The sequence below is a fragment of the Lytechinus variegatus genome, chromosome 1 (genome assembly GCF_018143015.1).
Source record: "Lytechinus variegatus isolate NC3 chromosome 1, Lvar_3.0, whole genome shotgun sequence".
NCBI classification, from domain to species: Eukaryota; Metazoa; Echinodermata; class Echinoidea; order Temnopleuroida; family Toxopneustidae; genus Lytechinus; species Lytechinus variegatus.
This window is the reverse complement of record NC_054740.1, coordinates 21,053,778-21,079,767: the sequence shown is the minus strand read 5'-3', so window position 1 is coordinate 21,079,767 and position 25,990 is coordinate 21,053,778. Positions and strand designations below refer to the sequence as shown.

General features: G+C 36.1%; 3 protein-coding genes across 3 annotated transcripts in view; 1 reads left to right on the top strand and 2 right to left on the bottom strand.

Annotated features, from left to right (window-relative positions):
- Nucleotides 1-208: 208 nt before the first annotated feature.
- LOC121408967 (translation initiation factor IF-3, mitochondrial-like) lies at nucleotides 209-4,974 on the top strand. Its single transcript, XM_041600716.1, has 4 exons — nucleotides 209-234; nucleotides 856-1,583; nucleotides 1,931-2,089; nucleotides 3,684-4,974. Exons 2-4 carry the CDS (start codon nucleotides 966-968, stop codon nucleotides 3,861-3,863), a joined length of 957 nt encoding a protein of 318 aa, XP_041456650.1. The 5' UTR covers nucleotides 209-234; nucleotides 856-965; the 3' UTR covers nucleotides 3,864-4,974.
- Nucleotides 4,975-5,946: 972 nt separating this feature from the next.
- The window catches only part of LOC121408950 (transcription factor IIIA-like), a 29,753-nt gene continuing 9,709 nt past the window's right edge, over nucleotides 5,947-25,990 (bottom strand). Inside the window, exons 2-10 of the mRNA XM_041600692.1 lie at nucleotides 22,257-22,357; nucleotides 21,719-21,809; nucleotides 20,248-20,336; nucleotides 19,743-19,816; nucleotides 13,774-13,857; nucleotides 12,932-12,978; nucleotides 12,560-12,643; nucleotides 11,336-11,491; nucleotides 5,947-9,186 (exon numbers count right to left, since the gene is read on the bottom strand). Coding sequence (XP_041456626.1) covers nucleotides 8,344-9,186; nucleotides 11,336-11,491; nucleotides 12,560-12,643; nucleotides 12,932-12,978; nucleotides 13,774-13,857; nucleotides 19,743-19,816; nucleotides 20,248-20,336; nucleotides 21,719-21,809; nucleotides 22,257-22,357 — 1,569 coding nt within the window. The 3' untranslated portion in view covers nucleotides 5,947-8,343. The remainder of the gene's footprint in view (nucleotides 9,187-11,335; nucleotides 11,492-12,559; nucleotides 12,644-12,931; nucleotides 12,979-13,773; nucleotides 13,858-19,742; nucleotides 19,817-20,247; nucleotides 20,337-21,718; nucleotides 21,810-22,256; nucleotides 22,358-25,990) is intronic.
- On the bottom strand, nucleotides 15,067-18,737 carry LOC121408959. The gene is made up of 2 exons (XM_041600704.1): nucleotides 17,082-18,737; nucleotides 15,067-15,173 (listed from the first exon to the last, which is right to left on the bottom strand). The coding sequence occupies exon 1, from the start codon at nucleotides 18,488-18,490 to the stop codon at nucleotides 17,099-17,101; it is 1,392 nt and encodes a 463-aa protein (XP_041456638.1). The 5' UTR covers nucleotides 18,491-18,737; the 3' UTR covers nucleotides 15,067-15,173; nucleotides 17,082-17,098.

Here is a 25,990-nt window from a genome sequence, read left to right as displayed (position 1 = left end):
AAAACCACGAAAAGTCGTTAGATCTGACAACTTGTCGGACGAAAATGTTGATGAAACGCCCCCCAGATGTATACCGGGGATACTAATAGTATGGTCTGATTCTTGTACTTGTAGGTGACGTGATCAAAGGGTGAAAGGGAGAGCTAGCGGTACCGTACCGCCGTGGTACTGGTGTAAATAAAAAATACGCATACCGGTACCGGAGAGTGCTAAAACTAGACCTAAATCTAAAAGGTACGCCCATGCTTTGCTTTGTGAAATTTTTAGTAAATATTTCATTGTTTGCTAGATTAATTGTGTTTGCTCGATTGTATTGATGTATCCGTAAGCTGATGGGAAAGTTGGAACTGTGTATTTCGAGAAAACTACAAGGAACTTCAAAATATAATAACAGATGTAGCCCCACTAATACAAATATTTGTTGGAAGGAGATCTTACTAGAGAGGCGTAGAGCACAGCACAGGCGCAGGGACAAATTTGAGACATTCATTTCAGGATAATGATGCAGACTGGCCCAATTACAATTTTTTAATAAACTCTAATTGTCTCTTTTTTGTGTCATGTTATTGTCAATAATACTAATATTATTAATACGTACAAAACTATTGATTGGAATGTGCATTGAACATGTTGAATTATGCCATCAATCTGATAATATATGAGTATAAATATAATTATAATTCGAGTAATAAAGAGGCTAACAAAACTGCAAGTGATTGCCTAACAATTCAAAGAATTTGAATTTATTATCTTCTGAATTTATCTGTTGTATGAAATGTTTTTTCTTATGAATATGATATAGACCTATTCTTAATCAACACGTTTTTTAATTCATCTTTTCTTTTATCATCACAGGCACAGGACAAGGGAAAGATTTAAAACAATGAACTTGACGATTTCTTATGGAATACCTATCTTTTGATTAAATTGTGATTTTAATGCAAGTCAGACAGAATTAAATCAAGATGGCATTGCCAGTTTTTAGCATTGGAAGGCTTCTTACAAAGCCGAAAATTTTGCCAATCCTTCCTCAGATATGGTCTTACAATACAGCTAAGATGTTGGGTGCAAGTTTCATAAGCACCCAAGGAAAGATTAATCATATACATTTTGCATCAGATGCAGGACCCAGATCTCCCTTCAAAATCTGCCATTATACAGTTCAAATAAAAACACTAAGAATTAATGCTAGATTTCTGACTACCAGGCATAAATATCTGAATCAGAAAGAAGAGAATTCATCAGATTTAGATGTTGCTCACATCCAGAAAGAATTAGAAGTTGCAAACAAACTCTCCAGGAAGCAGAAACGTGCCGCAGCGGACCCAAAGAACTCTATGATCAACGTTGGAAGGTTTGTGACGGACAAGATTCTTGAATTGATTGATGAAACTGGAACATCACTTGGATCAGTCAATAGGAGTCAAGCAATTGCTTTAAGTCAAGAGAAGAAACTTAAGTTGGTGTTGTTGAAGCCTAATGCTAAACCTTGGCCAATTTACAAGTTGATGACAGGACAGGAACTTCATGAGGAACAGGTTAAGCGCAATGAAAAAGCCAAAAAGAAGACAACTCCTACGCAGGTTAGATGGATGATTCTTGTATTAATTTCTTGCCCATTACTAGACTTAGTCAGAATTATGCTTCTTAAATTCTTGAAAGATAATTTGCTTCAGATGTGATGAAATAATTGGGATCCTATTCTATTAAACATCAGTCTTTTTAGATTTGATTTAATTTATTGATATGTCTTCTCCATTAAAATATTGAAATCTCAGTAACTCTAAAAAGAGATTACTTCTAATCTTGCACGTTAATTCATTGGTCAAAACCATGCTCCTTATCATTACTTTGTTGTTTGCTGTGAGTTTTTGTGCATCTATATTTCAAATAATATTTCTTTCCATTTTTCTATTACTCTCCCTCTCAGTTAAAAGAAGTCAAAGCATCATGGAATATTGGTCAACACGACATCGGAGTGAGACAGCGTCAACTTGAAAACTGGTTTTCTGATGAAAGTGCTAATATACATGCTAGAGTTACGGTCACAGGTGGCAAAGGAACTGAAATAGTACCTCAGGAGAAACAGGTACAGATAATACTCAAAGATTCACCTGGGCTCCGTAACACAAAGATTAGCAATGAATAGCAAATATGAGAGAACACTTCTGATTGGCTCATGGTCAGTATTTTGCGCCAAATGCGAGTGTAATGTTGATCTTGATTGGTCAGTTTATTTAATGATTGATTGCTAATTTTGTGTTACGGAGCCTTGGTCTACAAACAGTTGGCTACTTCTCAGAGAGCTTTATACAGAATATAATAAAGCGATATCGACTGGCCTCAAGGCGATGCGTCATATATCGCCCAAACTAGATTAATATCAATTTAGTGAGGGCAATATGTCCTTTATGCCTCCAGGCCAGTCAATATTGCTATTATTAACCAAATCAGAGATTTAGAGCAAAATTCGTTAAAATTTAGATATTTAAAGTTTAAGAATGAGAATCTAGTTTGTCATGTTGAGCAGACTGGGCCTCTAAACTACCACTGAGACGTAATGGAAATGACGCGTTCCTGGACTAGCTAGGGACACAGTATCCAACGTTGTCTCAACTTGATTACCATTGTGACGTATAGCACTGTGCGGTTCAACGACGCATACAAAAACGCGTAGAATACCCTGAGGTTATGTCTGCTTTATTGCCCGCTACATTCCACGCATATTCTCATTGACTTTCCTGAGCGGGCAATGAATTGGGCCCGTGGATAAACAATTGGAAATTTATTGGCCGGCCATTCGATCCCAGTCTGAAGCAGGCAACAATGTATCAAAGTTGCCCTGCTCAGGGGCCCGTTGCAGGAAGCGTTACAATCAATCGCAACTTTAAAAATCATGTGCAATTTGATTTTCGACCAATCAACAACGCGCATTTGGGACTTGCGCATGATTTTTAGAGTTGCGATTGATTGCAACTCTTTCTGCCAGGGGCCCGATGTCTGATACGGTTAATAATAACAAATATACCTGAAAGCACACAAGAAAGGTAGCATCATGATGCTAAATCAGCTAAGCAAGAGTGGGAATTTGTACTTACGGTTGTAACTTTAGGTTGAATTAACACTGTTTGCAAAGCCTCCCCTTTGCTCTCCTCCCCAGGAAAATAAAAAATTGCAGGTAGTGTTTTTGCTGACATGTATGATCTTTATCATCATTATAATTGAAGTTATCATTATTTTTATTATTAACAATTATCGTCACCATCATTACCATCACCATCATCGACTATCATCATCATTATCATCATGATCACCATCATCATTACCATCAACATCACCATCACTACCATCATCGTCATCATCATCATCACCATCGTCATCAGTATATTAAAAGAAGCATGCTTGAAGATGCAATAATGTTTTACTTAGCAGCAGTTGTTTGCTCATTAGAAACATGTGTAGTTTAATATCATTACGAAGTATGTGATTGCACATTTGTGGCCTGGCGTAGTTTTGCAAGCCATTATTCCAATATTGTTAAAGCCAACTCAAAGGCATATTGAGGTGTCAATCACTTTATAGAATACCGAGCATCATATATGTATCCACCAGCCCTTTTTTGCTCTATCCACCTTTCTTTTTCACTCTAAAATGAAATCCTGTGTATTATCTTCCGTTCACAGATGGCTGTTGTGAATCAACTCCTTCATGGACTTGACGATAGACTAACTCTAAATGGACCCCCTCAGATGGTTGGCAAGAATATGAATAACCTTAGGGTTACAATACGCACCATGTCTGCCAAAGAAAAAGCTGCTTATAAAAAGGGTTTATCAGAAAAAGTGCCTCAAAGGCCTAAATAGATATAGTAGCCTGAAATATTATAATTTGGGAATATGATTTTTTTTTTTCATAAGCATCACTTTCTATATTATTGTGATTGCAAAGTTTGCAAAGCAAAAACTCTTACAATATTTCATTTGATTTTACAACTCTTTGAATGCCCATCAGTGAAACTGAGAATTGATAGTGTTTCTTTAGGCAACAACAAAGTTTAGTACTTGGGGAGGAATAAGATTAAAAGTTTATACTTAAATAAACATACATAATGAAAGAATAAAGAGTTTTAAAGAATATGTTTTCATGAAAGAACGTTTTGGCAATATGAGTACGGTTGAAAAGAAGAAAACCATAATGCTATGTTTCTGTTATTAAAGTACATGTAGTGCATCTTTGTGAAGGCTGTAGACGAGACTAATGGAGCATTACATGAAACAAATAGTGATATTCATTGACTAGTTTGTTTTGAATTTATCAGATGCAGGCATTTCAGTAATAACAAAGTAAGTGTCTTGGTGAAAATCACTTTTTGTTGAATGGATCGGTCTCTTAAGTCTCGATGGTATGTGTGGGCAAGTTCCTAAGGCACGAACCAGTCACGTGGACAGGTACCACATTGATATCTCGTAATCTTTTAAGAGAGAAAGTTAGGTTTTGCACAGGATATCACTGATTATCTTGTCATTAAAATAAAAACATAGATAGCATGCAACAAAACTCCTCTTGTATTACTGGTTTTGTAAAAATTAGAATGGGAAGAGTGTCCTTGTATTTGAAATGCTTATTTAAGTTCTAAAAAAAATTCCCATTTAATGTCAAGATTCATTTTCCGTCTGTTTTCACAAAATCTGAAGAAAACTTGTTACTACATTTGTCTTCCAATTCATTCACTGTTGTAAACAACAGGAAGATAGTGAATTTATTCTTTTTAAAACTAGAACTCCTAGATAATCTGGACATTGGCATTTTCAAGAAATATTGACTTCATGATGTGCTGTACTGTACTTTGGTTATGAATGTATGTTGTATTATCCAGGGTATAATTAGTACATATTTGAAATATGATTCTCAGTACGCAAATACTATGAAAAGCAAGTTATTGTATTCATGAATATTAAATTTCCAGTGACAAATGGACTTTGTCTGTACTGCTTGGCATTCTCTATAGAACATGTAATAGTAACTTTACAAACATGGAATATTTGTCATTGAGAGATCGTACTTTGGCAGTTCCACAGAAGATAATATACCAATTGAACTCACTTTATATTCATGGTAGATAGTTCCGACGTGGATACCCAAATCATGGACCTAATCCTAATTTGGCTACTATTTGCTTGAATTGCCACTTAGCCCATTTATCATTTCATCCAATTTCCTGTTAAGCTTGGGTACTGTCACATCTTAACATGGGGCTTCAAGTATAACAAAAGATAAGTTACAAACTGACATAGAAACACATCTAGCCCATTGCATAATCCATTAAAAATACTTTTGTTCTTTGTAAGCCCCAAAGTTATGGCTGCCGTAAGTTACAGTGCTCTATAGAGTCAAATTCATCCATACCCATTTTGTAAAACATGATACTGGGTCTAACACCACATAAGTCTACTTTGTGAGCTAAATTTTCATTTGACGAAGTTGAAATTAGATGATTATACTAGAAAATGATAGAGGAAATTGAACCAAATTGATAGATCATGTGGGTTGTCCATGATGGCAATCAATGATCTGAGAATAAGACCATCTGCTTTTAGACCAAGCAAATACAAACCACATATAATTTGGGTAACATTGAAGAACGGGTAGGAGTGCTTCAATGAAAACTGAACCTGACCTGACCTTATGAAGGATTTTTACCTGCCTTAAAACAGCTTTTACAAGCCAAATATGAATTATCGAGGGAGTGCAAAATAGTAAACTGATGGATTTGAATTATTTTTGAGCTTGAAGAGGGTGATATGATTAAAGCCAGAGAATTAAGCACCAATAATGTCTACTGGCTATTTAATTCATTATTCCAATTTTTTTTCCTTCTAGGTATTTAACTATTAACATAAGTTCATAATATGACTACAAAGAAAGACACACGCTGGGAACAGATTCATGATATTCATGAAGTTTTATTTGAAAACAAGGATTATTGGGACATCCAATAATACCTCAAATGATGATTGCACAATGCCTTTGAATAAAAACAATAGAATCCTTTACCTTTAATAGTGAATACAAATAAGTACAAACCTGCAGCATACCCATTAGCAGCTTAAACTCATTTAATATGATGTGTCTTCTCACACATCTGATAACAGGAGCATTTCTTCAACATTTTATCAACAAGTTATCAGATCTGACATCTTTAACTCATTTTGATTGGATGAAAAGTAATGTTACCATGGTAACTGTCAGATAAGATGGGACTTGTTGGATGAGATGTCTGACAAGTCCTTCCATGAAACGCTCCCCAGGTCAACCACAATACATGATTTTAAGAAGTCTGTAATTATACTGATTCCCCTAAAACAAAAGTGCTCTTTATAATCATCAAACAGCAGTAAAAAAAATGACTTCAGATGGCATTTGATAATTTCCAGTTACTTGGGCACCTGCTTTGGGATCAAAGGCAAATAGCAAGGTTCATAAATATCACACCATAGCCCTTCCATCTAATGAGACCTGGAAACCCGTTTCTCAACACCGTCATAAGTCTAACTTCTTAACTAAATTGGAGATATTGAGCTACTTGTCTGTTAACCATTTCTTTGCCAAGATCAGGGACAACAACCTGACTAAATATTCATGACACCTCCGAATGTGTCACGGGCCGTGTACAAAAAGGTAAAAATGACCATATGATTGTGATTTTTTGCATGGTCAGCCCCCCACTTTGAAAACCGCGGCACGTGTCATAACTTCTTTCTTAATGACGTAGTGATATAACATGGGGGCAATTCCACTAAATAATCAACCTTTTTGTACGTCCGACCCCCATTTTCTCAAGTCTTACCTCAATTCACAAACTGACAAAGTCATGGTCCTTTGAGAAACATTACAGACTGTCAAAAGAACAAGCAATTGAATGCTTCAGTCTGCATGGTTTAAGTATGTTTGATGCATATTTTACCTCTGCTATTATTTTGATTAGATGTATTTCCAAATTCATCACAATAATTGCAGTTTTATCATAATTTTACTTTTTGAAAATGTTGCTTTTTTGTGACTAAGGCTACGTCTTGTATGTACTTTCTACCGATAATATCGATATCAAGGTATTCTAGTTAAAAATCCTTTTGTGAAAGGGTTTAGTCAAATTGGAACTAACTCCGTGGTTGGTGGATAAAGATATGACTAACTTGTCCAAGTGTTAACAAACGTACCCCTGTTTCTTTACTCATAAAAATAATGTTCTTAACCATACAAGTTGAATTATGTTAAGTTATTTCACCAGTACCAGCAGATTACAGATAGGGAAGTTAAACTCAACTTTCCTTCATCCCTTCAGATAAGTCCATTTAGAAAGAACATTTTCTTGGACTTTTAATAACCATGTTGCACCACTCTAAGCACAGTTAATATAGAAAACATCACCCCAACGCGACAAATTTCAATACATATTTTAATTCATATTCAATGAACCTAATTATTATTAGAGCATCCTTTGTTGAAATATCATTCAATGATTTGGCACCAGTGTGGAATTTGTTGTATCTTTTAATGAAATAATACTCTTTAACAGCAAAAGGAACTAAATACTTAAAAATATAAAACCTCCAAAATAATGGAACTCAAGAGTGAGGTGCAAATATAAATCCTAAAGCTTCATCATATGTGAATATGGTGTCATTAGAAAGCATGATTATATCTCTTTACAATGATCTGTCACATCTTATGCTCATGAAGTGATGAATATGCAACAATATCCAAAATGAAATATCGCAAAAACCTGTTGTTTTCATTTCTGAATTCCCAATTCATCAAGGATGAATGAAGGGATGGACCTAATTTGAATGATGTTGATGCACCATGAATGAATGAAGGATGGACCTAGTTTAAATGACATTGATGCAACTATGCTTGAAATCCACACATGGTGTATTCCCATAGAAGTCAAATGTGTTTGGTATAATGCATTTAGCAACATTTGACTATGCCCTTTATTCTTGGTGACTAAACATTCCAGGATTACATAATCACAACAAAATCGCCACATCATTGTAAAGAATAATTAAGTTTTCCAATGATTATCAGGTTAATTTTCCAAAACTTACAGTAAAAAAGGAAAAGAAGATATCCCTTAAACTTGTACCATGGTAGTCTTAATGTATGGCTAACATGTTTTAGACTGATTTCATCAGTTGGAGAATGTAAATCATGATTTATGAATTACTTTCGGTTGGATAGTATAAAAAATATCAAATGTAATTTCAAACTGTTCAGAAGATTCTAAGTCAATGGCAAGACCTATGTTTCACACCTTACAAACACTTATCTTAAAACAGGAAATTACTTTGCCTTTATTCTCTCATTATTTGTAAAACAACAGTCCATTGATAGAGTGTCTGTGTGATCAATTGTCTCTGAGAATTCCTTGTCCTTACTCTCATCAAGGTCAGGTGACCTCCAACCAGAGTCAGGTGACCTCCAATCAGAGTCAGGTGACGTGCATTCTATTCCTTGCATGCTTAGAAGAATATTTGTAGCATACACATCAAGGTTATTTTCATCAACTTGGGATAATGTTTTCTTCTTCTTCTTGTCAGCTTTGAGAGAGCCCTTCCTAGACAAAGTCACTGAAGGTAGACATTTCTGTCCAGAGGTAGATGTAGGAGGAATCACTCTCGATTGTTCAGAATTCAACTTGAAACATTTTGAAGAGTCTTCCTTTCTGTTGTCAAAGGTCACTGAGGTTGAAGTACTAGGGAAATCACATGATTGTTTATCATTCACGCTTGACCTTTTTGGAGAGTCCTTTCTAGTTTCAGATGTCAGTGAGGTTGATGGAGAAGAGATTTCTCTTGAATGTTCAGTATTTACCTTTGACCTTTTTGGCAAGTCTTCCTGTCTAGTGTCAAAGGTCAGTGAGGTTGATGAAGAAGATATCTCTCTTGAATGTTCAGTATTCAACTTTGACCTTTTTGGTGAATCTTCCTTAGTAGTGTCAAAGGTCACTGAGGTTGAAGTAGATGGGATATCACTGGATTGTGTAGTGTTCACATTAGGGCTCATTAGAGGGTCTTCTATTCCAGGGTCAAAGGTCAATATATGAAGAGGACTTGAGAGAAGATCAGGCTCATCGACGTCACCATGGCCAGCAAGTCTTGAAGCAAGACTACGTCTCTTCCGAGGCTGTGAAAGTTAAGTTACAAAATACCAAACTTAGATAAAGACATATACAGCGCGTCCCAAAAAAAACTATACACTTTTGAAATGGCCGCCAAATAAAAAATATAGCACTTTGGGGAAAAAGACTCTCATATATGGAAAGCCAATGAAGTCAACTTTCAAATGACACCAAAACGTTGGAAAAATATTAATGCTTGAGCGAGCACTGCCCACTGAAACAAAGGGTACGAAAATTAGGGTGGGCTGGAATTAGCCTTCCAATTTATTTCAGTTGTTGAGAGGCAAATCATTTTGAACTTGCAAAGTTAAGGGCGTTGTAATAAATTAATGATCAACCTTGATCAGTTTTGATAGCTTAAGCAAATTTTTTAAGTTATTAAATTTAACTTTTATGCATGAGTGAACACAAATTACACTTTTGGAGCAGCATTTCAGCTTTTATTATTTGGATCTCTTTTGGGGCAGCATTTCAACTTTACCATGGCGATCTCAGCAATGTGTTCATGGGAGTCGGCCAGTCGGGAGAATAGGGGGTGAGATAGGGCTTAAGTGGGAGAAGTAGGTTGATGGAATAAGGGTCAACAGAACATTCAGCCCCGCCCCCTCCCTCTTTCCCACCCTCCCCTCCTGTTGAGAGACTGATGGCTATTCTTATGTACGCGTGAAGTCCAGAGCAGAATGTTGGTTTAATGATCAATTCTGAATTAGGGCATCAACTTTTTCCTATCAATCATTCAATCAACAATTTATCAGTAAATTAACTCATTCAATGTGCAATGTGATCAATAAAACATTCATTTTTTTCCAATAAATTATTTCATTAATCATCATAATCATTAAATTTTTTTGGTAATCATTCAAACTGACCATCAGCCACCGGTCACTTGGCAGTTAAGTTTTGAAAAGGCTACAATCCAGGAGATGAGAGAGAGAGAGAGAGAGAGGGAGGGGGGGGGGGCTGGAAAATGGAGGTGAAGAGGGGAGGGTACCTATGACTTTTAATTTGTAAAAGGACAAAAAGAAGAGGAATGCCCTTTTAACCAAGTCTTAGCATACCTCGCCCTCTTGCTTGTAACAGGTACATGTACCATCACATTACTCTGACTCTCATGAACACACTTCTGATGTCCACAAGATGAATATGCTACACTAAAATTGCAATTCCTGTTCACTCATGCAGTACATTTCAATTGAGTAATTCATGAAATTTGCCTATTAAAACCAAAACTTATCTCACTCATGAATAGCAGAACACCCTTAGCTTTGTAAGTTCCAAAGGACTAACCTCTCAAAAAACTGTATGGCTAATTCCTGCCCAGCCTAGCCAAGCTTAGTCTCTCAGGAGGAGAGAAGTGGGGGGAGGGGTTGCTAAATGTTCTGTTGACCTTAAGCCCATCAACTTACTTCACCTACTTAAAGTCATATTACCCCCTCTTCTCCTGACTGTCATGAACACATTGTTAAGATCCACATGATCCACATGATAAAGCTGCACTAAAAATTGCAATTCATGATCACTCATGCATTAAATTTCAATTTAATAACGTATGAAATTTTCACAAACAACAAACTGATAACATCTGATCTTTAACTCACCAAATAACCTTCAACTTTGCAAGTACCAAACAAAAAATCTGAAAGAAATTGGAAGGCTAATTCCAGCCCACCCTAATTTGCATACCCTCTGTTTCAGTGGGCAGTGCTCGCTCAAGCATGAATAATATTCCAACCTTTTGGTGTCATTTGAAAATTGACTTTATTGGCTTTCCATATCTATAAGTCTTTTCCCCAAAAGTGCTACATTTTTTATTTGGCAGCCATTTCAAAAGTGTATAGTTTTTTTTGGGACGCACTGTATAATAAATAAAGAAAAAAAGAAACCAAGTTTATGATTCTATTCTTTCCTGAATCACTTATTATTCTTTACGCTAATTTGCTCACAGAATTTGTGAAGTCAAAACATTGAAAGTTTTGCATACTTCAACTATCAAAATTATTTTACCAGAGAGTTACTAATAACATGGGTAAATGGTTGTCAGCACAAGTAAAAAGCATTTAAAGACGGAAAATGAATATGGATAATTAGATTAATCAAAGGATAAGAAGAAAAAACACACTTAAAAGACAGATAAGAGATGAAGAGGGTGCCTACCTTAGGAGGTGGTTTTTGATAACCTGGTTGATGAACCACTTGATGTTGAACTAACGACTTCTTATAGCTGAACGTCTTCATACAACCAGAGTGAGAACAAGAAAATGGTCTAGCGCCCTCATGGAACTTACTGATGTGAAGCCGCAAGCTCTCATGCTGTACGAGTACAAAGAACAAATAAATAATAAGGTATTTTGCAATTAAGTTTGTGCATCTCTTGTAGAATGTCTTAATTGACAAAGGATTAATTAATTATAATCATACCCTTACTTTGGTATAAACCCAGTATTACAAATGAGCAAACAATACCCCAAGCATTGACACACATATATACCACATGAAAATGGGATAAGATTGAGGGAAAATACTCTTTCAGGAGTTATATAATAGTATTGTGTTCATGACAAGATTTTTATTATTCTTAAATTGACAATTTCTGAGGGATACATTTTTCTTTTTGGTTTTGTTGTTTGCTCTCTCATTACATGTATAAACAGTGTACAAGTAGATAATGCTATTGTGTGGATTTGTTGGTGCTATTATTGATTCAATGATTATCCAAGAGGATGATGATGTCTTTCTTTCTCACCTGCAGCTCTAGGTTATTGTAATTCTGATACATTCCACTATTCCTTTCTATCAAAATATTTCTTTTTCTCAACTAAAATAAATATCTTTCCAAAATCAGTGTAATAAAAATCAACACTCTTAAGTAAAATATTTTTTCACCTGAACTGAATAAGCAGTATGCCTACTGAGAAACAAGTTTTACAGAATGCATCAGATATCCAATTATCGACACTGCAAGATTCATATACCATCATCTTGAGATGCATTCGTCCTAGATGACTGAAGTACTCCTTACTTTCTCCATCTTCCATCCTATCTTCTAGCCCCCCCTCCTCCTCTCAGTCTCGAAGTCTTTCCTTTTCTTTCCTGCTTTCTTCAGGAGAGCCCCCCCCCTCTATCAGTCTCAAAGTCTTACCTTTTCTTCTTTTTCTTTCCTGCTTTCTTCAGGAGAGACCCCCTTTCTCTCTCAGTCTCAAAGTCTTATCTTTTCTTCTCTTTCCTGCTTTCTTCAGGAGGGCACTGTCAGTGTCAGTGATTTTCAAAGACTACTTTTGCTCTAAGCCAAATCATAGAACAGGATTTTCATTAGCTTATAACAGTATTCAATGAAAATCACATATTACTTATTTCATGGAATGCTTCAATGATGCTTACCTTCATAAATCTTCTATCACAGTCATCTTTAGGACAGACAAAGACTTCTCTCTCAGTAGCATGAACCATCATGTGATTACGAAGCTACATTTCAGACAGGACGGGGAACAAGAAAAAGATAAACAAAAACTCAATTTAATTACAAAACTTTTTTTTTTTTTGCATGGAAAGTGTCTCACAGCTGTATACCATAACAAAATTGTATAATATTGGATGCACCAAAAGGTATATCAGACAAGCAAACCTCTGAGAATCTTCAGGTCTGATGCTCGACATGTAGTTTCATAAAAAATACCCATTAATATTTGGAACATTCCTTTTACATGAACAAGAGTAACTTACAAAATCATGTGTTAAAACTGTTGTATTTACCTTGTGTTTCTTGTTGAACACCATGCTGCATTCTTCACAGGGAAATTCTGTAATGAAAATGATCAAAATCAATTGATACAGAATAATTACAGATTTAAATAAAATGAAAGTAAAGGATTATCAGACACAAATAGCACTTGCAGTGAATAAATTTTACCAATATACTGAATTATGGTGATGTATATTATCAACAGTGAGTGGTATGATGTACACAAAACAAAAAATAGGTGAAAGAAATGATTGCTATTTGAAACAGCATGAATGCAGTAGATGGTTACCTCCAAGTTGCATGGACCAGACGCACAACTGTCTGCCAAGATGCTTTGAGATTCTGTGTGCTATCGTTTTATGTGAACTTAAAGAGGTTTAATAATGGTGATAATGATGATGATGTTGCTGCCACTTGTGATTACCAATATGATGATGATGGTGAAAGTGATGACGATAATGATGGTGACAATAATGATGATGGTGATGATGACAATTATGGTGATGATGATGATGATGGTAATCATGGTGATGATGGTGATGATGATGATGATGTTGATAATGATGATGGTGATGATGGTGGTGAGATGATGTTGATGATGATGATGGTGATGATGATGAAGAAAGTGATGATGATGGTGATAATGATGATGATGATGACTATGATGACTATGATGACTATGATGATGTTGATAATGATGATGATGATGCTGCTGCTGCTGTTATGATGATGATGGATGATGATAATGATGAAGATGATGGTGATGATGATTATGACAATGGTGATGAAGATGATGAGTGGGTCATACCACCAATTTAAGAGAGGCTTTAAATATTTACTCATGAACACTCACCAGATGCATGGGTAGCTAAATGAGCTCTTAGTTCACTCCACTTACTGAACCAGTCATTACATCCTTCTCTTGTGCAGGTATACCCTTAATAAAATCAAAATATAAACAAACATCCATTGACATTGAATTATGCTACTTATCATCCGACCAATCAGAAAACAGAAGTCATCAATCTTTCCCAACCTCTTCTAAGCCAGTTTATTTGTTAGCAACTGCCCAGCATAAACTTTTTGGAAATAATAGAAAGATTAAATGAGAACAAAGTTTGAAATTTAATATTTATTTTATGAGTAATTCGGAGGGAGAGATTACAGGAGATCCCGCCCGCGCATGCGCAGTCATCATTCAAAGCATCAAATATGACTCCTGATAAAACAGCAAGAAAGATTAAACTAAGATGAGAACAAGTTAGAACTAATTTTGCCTTAGAGTAATGGGAGGGAGCGGAGGGCCTGTAATCTCTCCCTCCGAATTACTCATAAAATAAATATTAAATTTCAAACTTTGTTCTCATTTAATCTTTCTATTTTATTTCGTAATTCTCCTGGAGAAATTACAGGAGATTTCAAAGCTCAGGAGGCATATTTGATACCAAAATTACACCAAGTCACAACCCTGGTGTGCACAAAACATAATACCTCTATACAACCGAGGATGAGGCACTGCCTAACAAGGAGGCTGAGAAGTCACTTTTCTGATCCAAAGCTGATGAAAAGGAATTTTTCTGATCCCCTCAAACGTTCTGTTCTTCAAATATAATGTTTTAGATAATGAAGTACACACAGTCGTTTATCTAGAGGGTAAGCTTCCAACGTCATATCTCCGGTGATATGTCCTGGTCTGTCTTGTTTTAGTAGTTGACCAAACCAAAACGTAGCTCCACTATCTTTAAGAGTCATTTGCTCAATGTTTAACTGATGAAGCGACTGCACCCGCTGCGCTGAGGTTAGTGCCAAGAGGGTGACAAGTTTCAGGCTCAAAAGCTTGAGGCTAAGGGTTTTCGCAGGTGCTAGCTTCCTTAAATGGTTCAACACCAATTTAACGTCCCAGATATGAGTGTACCTGGGTTTGGGTGGTCGAAGTTGAAAGGTTCCTTTCATAAAACGGTGCACTAAAGGATGAGTTCCCACCGTAAAAGGACCATCTAAAACTAAAAATGTAGATAAAGCACTTCTTGCAGTGTTCAAGGTACTATAACCAGCTCCCTGTTCAAACAAACTTGTAAGGAACTCCAATAAATTTTCTACTGATGATTGAACATAATTCCAACCTTTGTCCAAACAAAAAAATTTCCATTTTCTTATGTAGATACAGTATTGATTTTTAGTAGAGTCTCTCCATGAAGACATTATGATCTCCGTAGTCTTTTTATTCAGTCTCTTGAAAGGTTTCCGGAGATCCTGCAACATAATAGATCAATGCGATCCCAAAAGGGGTGAGTGACATTTGAGAAAGGTAGAGTTAGTAACCCTTTTCTCCTCTTAATTTCTACAGGTTTCCCTACTGTCATAATGTGGAGCAAGGGAAACCAAGACTGTGAGGGCCAATTTGGGACAACTAGTAAGCCCGTAGCTTTGTCATTCAGAATTTTCTGCAAGCAACTTGGTATGAGACAGAATGGTGGGAAGGCATAAAAATTAAACTTGGCCCAGTTTAGGGAGAATGCATCAACCGAGAATGCACTAGGGTCAGGTAGCCAAGAGACATACCTTGGCAATTGATTATTCAGTCGAGATGCAAATAAGTCAATATCTGGGGAGCCAAAGTAATGAGTAATTTGCTTAAAAGCTTGCTTATCCAGTGTCCACTCTGTCCTATCATTGAATTTCCGAGACAGCTTGTCAGCTTCTACGTTTAGCTTGCCTGGAATATAGGAAATAGACAGCCAAATATTTCTCTCTAAACACCATTTCCAGATTGTATTTGCAATTTCATTGCAACTGCATGATCTAGTACCCCCCATATGCTGGAGATAGGTAACTGCAGTTACATTATCTATGCGTAGTAGGATATGGACATTTTTCATAGATGTACAAAAGGACTTTAGTCCGAGAAAGGCTGCCAGTAACTCAAGATAATTAATCTCGTTATTCTTAGCCTTGACAAGCTCCTCGGCATTCCATCGCCCACCTGTGCTAGAATTTAGCTCCATACACTTAGCTCCCCATCCCGAACCACTTGCATCGGAGTACAACTCCAGGTCCGGTTCTTTTCTCAGAATAGACGAGTATACAATGTGCAGGTTTGCTATCCACCATTCAAGATCGTACCGAGCTGCCTGCGAAAGTTGCATGGGCCTATCAAAATGACCTTTGTTAATTTTCAGTGCTACAATTTTGTCTGATTCTAAAGCCCGATAGAAAAGCGGACCATATTGGACAGCAGGGAATGTTGCTACAATTTTCCCAATTGTTCTGGAGACTGCTCTAATACTAGGCAAGTTAGTTTGGAGGAGGTCTGAGCAACACTTTTTAACTTCATTTACCTTGTCAGAAGGAAGTGTAATGGACATATTCACTGAATTAAGTACAAATCCAAGGAAGGTAAGTTCCTGTAATGGTTGAGTACCGACTTATCAGGGTGAATAACAAACCCAAGCTGTGATAAAAGGCTAACCGTAGCATCAATTGCCTTGTGTACTTTGGCCTTATTGTTACCAATAATGATGGTATCATCAAGGTAACCCACTAAGATGTGATTTGCTTGGTGCAGTGTGGCGAACACTGGTTTCAAAATTTTGGTAAAGAGCCGTGGTGCAGTACTCAAACCATTTGGTAAACAAGTGAATTGAAAAAGAGTGTCTTGCCAAATAAATCTGAAGTACTTTCTATCTGAAGGGTGAACTGGGACCGAAAAATAAGCATCCCGGAGGTCCACTGAGGCAAGAAAACAATTTTCTGACATTAATTGTGTTGCTGTATGTATGCTATCCATCTTAAAATGCTGATAGCTCATATACTTGTTCAGGTCAGAAAGATCCAGAATAACTCTTAGCCCACCATTTTTCTTGGGCCGAGTAAAATGTTGGACACAAACTCTCCCTTCTCATGGGAGCACTGTTCAATCACCCTTTTCTCAAGTAAATGTATAATTTCTTGATTGATTTTAATTACTTCAGCTGTCCTGATGTGAAAACAGCGTGGGGGTAGTGAACGGTATGGTTTAATAGATACATTTTCAAATTCTAATTTGTACCCTTCAACAGCTGATAAGATAACGTGATCAGAAGTAATCTTTCTCCAATTGTTTACAAAATGCCTCAGTCGGCCACCAATAGGAAACTTTGAATAATCATTAAGTAAACTCACCTCTTCAGCAGAAGTAGTTACTTTGTTTTCTTCCAAGGTGCACCCTGCTTTGGGGGAAAGGGGCTGTGGGAAGGCATTCTGCTCTGCGAGCCTGGGTTCTGCCACTGGTCTTGACCCTTGTTCTTGCGTCTTTCCCACTGGGGCTGCCCTAAAAAAGGACCCTCTGGGTTGCCTGACCACAAATCATGTTGGGCTGATTGCGCCCATCCCAATTCACGGGTACTGGTTTTATTCCTGGCATATGGGTGATATGAGTGAGTCTTGAATTGTTTGTCTTTTAATTGACCTCTCATCATCCCTGCAGCTGCCTTTTGTTGCTCACTCAGGTCTTTCACTTGCTTAGCAAGATCATCTCCAAACAAGAACTTGCCCACTTGGGAAGATTTGCACAATGGTGTAAACTTCATATTCATATCAGGTCTGATAAGACGTTTCCTAGTGCAATTTAGCTCAAAATTGGCATTGCTGAGCAAAGCGAGGCAATCTTGTTGGGCTTCAGAAATATTCCCCGGGTCTAAAGATTGCAAAAATGCTGTCAAACCTCTGGTTAGTGAACGTTGAATTTTTTGTAGTTGCAGGTCTCTTTGTCGAGTTACTTGTTTTAGTTTGTCCCAAATGGGACCATTAACTCTTGGCACATCGACCAAGGGGCAATTGGTGGGTGGGGGGTATTTGTCCAAAGACTCCTCAAGAGCCTTTTCACCCAACTTGTTGGAGAGTAAATACGATGCAGACATCGCTAGATTATCATCAATTGCTTGTCCCATCTCTTGGGGCTGGGCAAACTTAGCGGCTAATGCCGGAATGCTTGGGCCTTGGCCCACATCACATTCACCTTCCCCACTCTCGAAATCTGGTGCTTGTGAATAGTCATCACTGACATTGGTCACATGGACCTGACCTGCGTGAAACTGAGAATTCTGATCATCATAGCCATAATTACTATCATCGTAAAAAGACTCGGCCTCAGAAGGGGCACTATCTTGATAACGGGTGGCCTGATTCTCAAGTGCTTTAGTCAAAAGCGATTCCAATTTAGTAAGTCTCTCCTCAAACTCAGAGTTTGAAGTTGAGGGAGATGGTTTATTCTTTTTTGGCTTGGCTTTTGATGATGGTGCCATATCGGTTCCTAAGCCCGAAGAGCCAGGCAGAGATTTAATATCTCCTTTGTCTTTATGTTTCTTGACAATTTTATTGGGCTTGGCTTTCAATAGTGCCATATCGGTACCTATGCCCGAAGAGCCCGACGGAGATTTGATATCTCCTTTATCGTGCGAAGCTGGTTGCTGGCTCGTGGAACGGGTCCCTGCGCCCGGCTTCGCCGGCGTCTGGCCCGGTGGAGAAACCGCACTCCGCTGCGACTGAGTCGCCGGCGGGCTGGTATCCACATTCAAGAGATCACGATTCATGATCTGATTTCCGACAGGAAGTACTCCAACTCGGAACAAAAGTCGATGTTAGAAGGAGGTTGGTAAGAAAAAAGTCCTAGCACAATAATTCCAGCAACCAACTCGAAGAAGGGTAAGAAAAAACAATTTTTGTCTTACCCAAAATGGCGGAAAATGACTGCCAAAACAATGCTGCGAACGTAATGACTGCGCATGCGCGGGCGGGATCTCCTGTAATTTCTCCAGGAGAATTACGAAATAAAATATCACTTTTAACACTATTTTCTTGAGAATCTTTCAATCTATCTGAACATGTTATTATGCATGATTTTTAAAAATTGTTTGGCCTGCTCTAACTATGTCAGAGCTTTGAAATTATTCCTCACTGCAACCACAAATGTTTACAGCTCTGGCTTTCCAGTAAATCGATCAATTCAATTGTGAATAAACTTATAATAAAAAGAAAAAAATAATAAACATGTAGTAATTGCATATACTAAAAACAATAAGCATTAAATGCAGAGGCAAATCCAGGTAGCATTACAAGGGGACACACCCCCTTTATAGTCTGAGAATCACCTACTGAATATAAAGACTGCCCAAGGAAGACAAATTTGGTCTAGTGTTTAGATCATTGGACTGATGACCATAAGGTTGTGAGTTCAAATCCCAACTTCGATAAAAAGACCCAAGAGTAACATCTGTAGTCTATATAAGGTCAGCCACTATGCCTGATTAACTTAGACGTAAAATGATTCCTATGTTATTGCTATGTATACCACCAAAAAGCTGACCTGTCAAGTTCCTATGGGAGTTACCATAATAGAAACAGAAATATAAAGTCAAATCTGTATAAAGACAACCCATGGGAGACAAAAAGATTGGTCTTCATGAGCAGCAAGTGGTCTTCATAAACAGGTTCCTGAAATACAGGTTTCAATTGAGAATCCTTTTTGGAGGGAAACCGAACTTGTTATCCATTTTTATAGACAGGTGGTTGCTTAAGCAGGGCCCTGTTTCATAAAACTTGTTTCAATAACCAATTTGCAGTAACAGTTATAAGCTATTGAAATCATTCAATCTGATAGGTTGAGAGAAGATTTGTAAAAGAAATTGTGTGTTTGATATCATAATAAGTCTCCATGAAACAAGACCCAGGTTGTATCATCTGCTCTCCCATTTTTCAAATTTGCTCTTCGCGCCCCCCCCCCCCCCCCTCTATGTCGAAATCCTAGATCCACAACTGAATAGAAATGAAAATATTTTCTCTCACCTTGGTGAACTTTCATGTGTTGTTTAAGTTTGCTTGGAATTAGAAAACTTGCATCACATCCTTCTTCTTCACATCTAAAATTGAAAAAAAAAAATCAAATTTGAATCAAAGATGGAGGAATATGTATAGTAAAGATGATGACAAATACAAAATAAGCAAATGATGCAACAAAATGTAAAATATGGACACAAAAACAGTTACAAAATCAAATAATTCATTGGAATATCCATTATATTGATAAAGAACATAAAAAAGGAAAATGATATGGAATCAGCTAAATCTCATTATAATGAGATTATCAACACTGGTACATAATTAAATAAGACAACAAGAAATTTCACATGTACTGTTCAAATGAAGAAGAAGAATTATATTGAATAATTTGAATCCTTAGAAGATAAAGATTAAAACAGCATTTTAAGTTGTTTTTTTATGAAATTTACACACAAATTCCGCTAACACTTCTAAGACTTTCAAACTTCTCAGCATATCTCTGATGACTTACTTGAATGGTCTGATGTTAGTATGGACATACTGATGTACAGTGAGGTGTTGATGTTTGTTGAATGTTTTACCACAACCGACATGATCACACTGAAAACAAAGAAGAAGAAATTAATCACCAATTACAACATCAGATTTGTGGTAATGTTAAAGAGAAATTCCAGTAGTTGCAGTTAACACTGATTTCATGAGAAAGTCTGTAAAACAAGGCTTAATTGTCAGTATATCATCGAGGATCTAGATCTGGTACAGTTACATTAACTGGACTTTGTGAAATCTTGAAATCTACGCTGAAAAATGTTCACATCGAATATCCCCAACACAGAAAAGCGCACGAGGGACAATGTATAATTATTGCTTAGGGCGTCGGGCCCGATGCTCTACCCGAATCCCGTGCTTATTTGCTGATTTCTCAGTAATTACACAATTTCTTCCATCCTTTGGCACATGCGTTTTATTTATACAAACAGACACTTTGGTGGTCATTTCATTGGATTCTGTATGAACTCATTTTGATATCATTACCAAAACTATCATTTACCTTTAATTCTTACAAAATCTAACACAATGTCCACAACACTGTTTGAAGGTATATATGAAATTTATAAGATTATGGTAGATAATGAGTAATTACTAATGTATTAAAAATATTTTCATGAAAAGATTCATCTGATTGGTGTGATGACATCAGAAAGCATTCTCAAAAATCAACCAGTTTTAGTTAAAGGTCAAGTCCACCTCAGAAAAATGTTGATTTGAATCAATAGAGAAAAATCAAACAAGCACAATGCTGAAAATTTCATCAAAATCGGATGTAAAATAAGAAAGTTATGACATTTCAAAGTTTCGCTTATTTTTAACAAAATAGTTATATGAACGAGCCAGTTACATCCAAATGAGAGAGTCGATGGTGTCACTCACTATTTCTTTTGTTTTTTACTGTTTGAATTATACAATATTTCAATTTTTACGAATTTGACAATTAGGACCTGAAGCACAAAATGTTAAAATAAAGGAATACCACTTGTTCAGGGAGGAATGAAACCTCATTTCACATGACTATGATGAGAAAATCAAAATATTTCATAATTCAAACAATACAAAACAAAAGAAATAGTGAGTGAGTGACATCATCGACTCTCTCATTTGGATGTAACTGGCTCGTTCATACAACTATTTTGTTAAAAATAAGCAAAACTTTGAAATGTCATAACTTTCTTATTTTACATCTCATTTTGATGAAATTTTCAGTATTATGCTTGTTGATTTTTGTTGGGGTGGACTTGTCCTTTAAGCTTTCAAAGATGGTGTAGTTGCTGGAGCTACATAAAGTAGTGTTCTCATACTATGCTCTTGGGGCTTAGCAATAAAAACCACAAAGCAGGTGAAAATTTTTGATGGTAAAAAGGAATGTTTAAAATGTAAAGACTTTACATAATAAAATTTACGAGATTTCAGGAGCTTGATCTCACCTTATATTGTCTGCCTTGATGTACTCTTTTAATATGCCTTTTAAGATTATCTTTGTTGTTGAAAGCTGCCCCACATCCAATCTCCTCACATCTGTTTAAAAATAGCAAATAAATGATATTTTACAAATATCATTCAGAGGTTCCATTTGTTGGAATTACAAAATTATTTTATTTTTTCATACCAATCAAACAAACTTATCACCAAAGCTCTTGAATCTATGACTGAAATAAATTACGCCAAACTATAATACAGAAAACGAGGATTTGCTATTCATGTACAATAGTGATGAAAACAAACAGGGCATCTGTCAGAAGATTTTATCCAGCTATTTAATTGATAATTTTTCAGCACGTGCTCATTATTTCACATTTTACTTGATTAAGTCAGAAATAAGTCAGAACTTACTACATCTAGATGTATTCAATCTTACTGTTGAAGAAGGGTTTTCCTAGGGACAACAATGTCAAAGCAAACAATTTTTTTTTTTGGGGGGGGAGTGGGGTGGGAGATTTTGCATATTAAGCAGATGATACTTACAAGAAATCCTTTTGATTAGTGTGAGAACCAAGATGTCTCTGTAGATGAGGCTTTCTAGTGAAGGCCTTGGTACACCCATCATGGGGACATACAAACGGTTTCTAGAAAAACAAAAACAAATATGACATTTTGCTGTTCCTTTTATTTGCTAGGAATGCATAACTGGTTGTAAAAGCAACATCACATGAGAATGGACAATGTCAAGTCCTCATTGATGAGCCTTGTATTGAAGTCACTACCAATTTACCATCTTTTGAAAGAAAATTTCCATAATATGAAAATTTATGAATGTATAATGTAATGAAAACACCATCTAAATTGAAAAGAAAAATAGAACAGTAGGCCTACATCAATGTCTTACTCTGAAAACTATGATATACACAGGACTCAAATATAAAGTCTACCCCCCAAAAAAAAAATGGAGTGGAATAAAAAGAGGACACAATACCCCATATTTAAACTGTAAATTACATCAAAATTAGATATAAACTTGAGAAAATTTTGACATTTAAAAATTTAAATTTACGGTATATTTAAAAAACAACAACAAAATATTGGAACATGCTGGTGGGTATGCAAATCAGGAAAATGGTGACATCAACCACTCACTATTTTTTTAAATTTCATTATTATGAAATATTTCATTTTTTCTCCTCATTATAAACAAAGATTAATTCCTCCCTGAAGATGTGGTATTGTTACTTATGGCTAATATTTTGTGGTTTAATCCTTATCATAAAATCTAAATATTGTATAATTCATACAATTTAGTAAAGACAAGAAATAGTGAGCAAGTGACATCATCCCCTTGTCTACGCATACACGTATCTGCGTGATTCTAGTAAAAGAAGATACACAATGAACACAAACTTTACACATCTAATGCATTAACAGATATTAATAACAAAATCCGACTCACAATGGTGAAAAAATAATGAAATTTGGGCATTTCTTGTGACAGCCTCAAAATGCAGCCTTTCTCATCAAAATCCCTGAATCGCGTGCAAAGTGAATGGGTGCACAGACATGGGGCACCATTTTTTTGTTCAATCTGAAAATGACTGCCTGAGGTTTTTTCCAAGAAAATCATATATTTCTTTCAAATTTTTGCGAGATATTGGGCACACTACTAGTAACTAATAATGATGTAAGGAACATTATCAACTGAAAGATTTTGTGAAAAAGAAATTCATGTTAAATCTTAACTAAAATTGTTAGGTGCGCAGACTTGGGTACCACCATCATACATATCTTATTAGCTCAAACATGACTATTAAACTGAAACAAGCATGACTCATTATAGGCAAACAATGTGTAGATACAGAATGAGAAAGAAATGTACACATGAAAGACAATAAGAGCTAGGGAAACAAAGGGAGAGTGTCTGAGGGATAGATTATGTAAACAGAAAATATCAGTCTTTAATGTGTGTTTGGACAAAAAAAATACATCACCCACCTATATTCATTTTGTGTGTATTAAAAAAAAAATGATATTGCTTAAACCAGTCTTAAGACAAACTTTTTCACTTTTTTCATTTTATCAAAAATACACCTGAAACCTGATTATGTGTGATGGAAACCTTGAGAGGATGATGTTGATGATGATGATGGTGATGATAATGATGGTGATGATAATGATGGTGATGATAATGATGGTGATGATAATGATGATAATGACGATGATGATAATGATGATGATGATGGTGATGATGGTGATGATAATGATGATAATGCTGATGATGACAATGATGGTAAAATTATGACAGTGGTCAACCTGACAGTGGTAATGGTGATATTAGTGGTGATGGTAATGACAGTGATGTGAAGATGATGATAGTGGTGATGGTTACAGTATTGCTCGGAATAAAGTTGACACCCTCCCGAGGGGTCACGCACCTACCGCGAGACAGGCGTGAACCAAAAAATTACCGCCAGCCAATTTCACGTGTGAAATTCCCGCGGTAATTCCCGCAGGCCGCTGGCTGAAGAGAGGCCCAATTATCACGTCAAACACGAGATTTTAGTCAGATCTGATCACCATTTGTCCATGTACTTTTCGCCTCAACACTCGACACTTTTTGGTAAAAACAAGACGCAATCTCAAGCGATCCCGATGCGATCCCGTCAGTTTACTGACGGATGTTCTATTGTCACTTGGTCTATTTATCAGATGGGCTAACAACATTATGGCTAAACCCACTTTGTTCAATTCTCTTTTAATCTACCATCCAGTCATTTGCACTTCAAAATATCAACCCGATAGACAGTAGGTTGAAAAACTGCCTCGAGCGCGCGCATCAGAAAAATTCCCGCTAAAAATCCATGTGCCCAGTTCCTGACCGAGTGACCCAGTTATTGTGACATCTTTGGCTTAAAGGACGAGTAGATTCCCTTTCCACCGTTTATTTATGAAGCTAGCTAAAGGTTTATTATTCAGTGTATATGTTATCAATGACGTCTTCCGTTTAAAAGGAGTAGATAATAATTTATGTCTTTTATTTTTATCTCCTGTTCTTCAATTCTGTAATTTTAATCAGGTACGTATTTCATTCAAAGAACGAATATTTTCATCATTTTTCTATTCATCATTCAAAGAAGAAGATTCGCTTCCCATCATAGGCGGCGGAAGCCAACAAAAATAGGAGGGGTCCACCTGAAATCTTGTGATGGACACAGTTAAAAAATTTGACAAGAAAAAAAAAGGTTATCAACTAAAATTTTAGAGGGGAACCATCCTCCCACCTCAAATTTAGGGGGATCTGTCCCCCCCCCGCCGCCTATGCTCATCGTTTTCTGTTCATTGTTTTTTTTATTTTTAATCAGTAATACGTCGTTTATTTAAAGGACGAGTAGATTTGCTAACCATCATATTCTGTTTATCAATTCTGTGTTTTTTGTTTTTAATTTCATCACTTACGTTTTTATTCAAAGTAGATTCGCTTTCCATCATTTTTCTGTTCATGAATTCTGTATTTGTATTTTTCTGTTACGTCGTTCATTTAAAGGACGATTAGATTACCATTATTTTTCTGTTCATTGATTGACTTTTTTTTCATGTAATCGTTACAAAGTCAATTCAAAGGACGAGTTTAATTCAGATTTGAGTTTTATTATGAAGTTATGAAATAGAGATTTAGAATTAAGTCAAAATAATCATACATTTAAATAAACAAAACAACCTATGAGATACGAGATCTACTCAGAATGGAACAGAGATTACTAGATTTGCTAACTATCATTTTCTGTTCATCAATATTTTTGTGTTTTTCCATTACTGACGACTTTTATTCAAAGAAGATTCGATTTCAATCATTTTCTGTTCATTTATTCTGTGTTTTTTTTTTCATTCAATCACTTGCGTCTTTTATTCAAAGAACACTCACTTTCAATCATTTTTCTGTTCAATTCTGTATAGTTTAATTGCATCGTTCACTGCAAGAACGAGTTGATTACCTTCATATCATTTTTTAGTTCCATCAATTCTTTTCATTGTTTCATCAGTTACGTCTTTTATTTAAAGAAAAAAAAACGCTTTCCCTCATTTTTCTATTCAACGATTCTGTATTTTTATTTTATCTGTTACATCGTTCATTCCAAGAACAAGTAGATTCACTTTCCATCATTCCGACGTTCAGAGGACGAGTATATTTGCTTTCCATTTTCCTGTTCATCAGTTCTGTGTTTTAATTAGTTGTTTATTCGAAGAACTAGTAAATTTGATTTCCATCATTT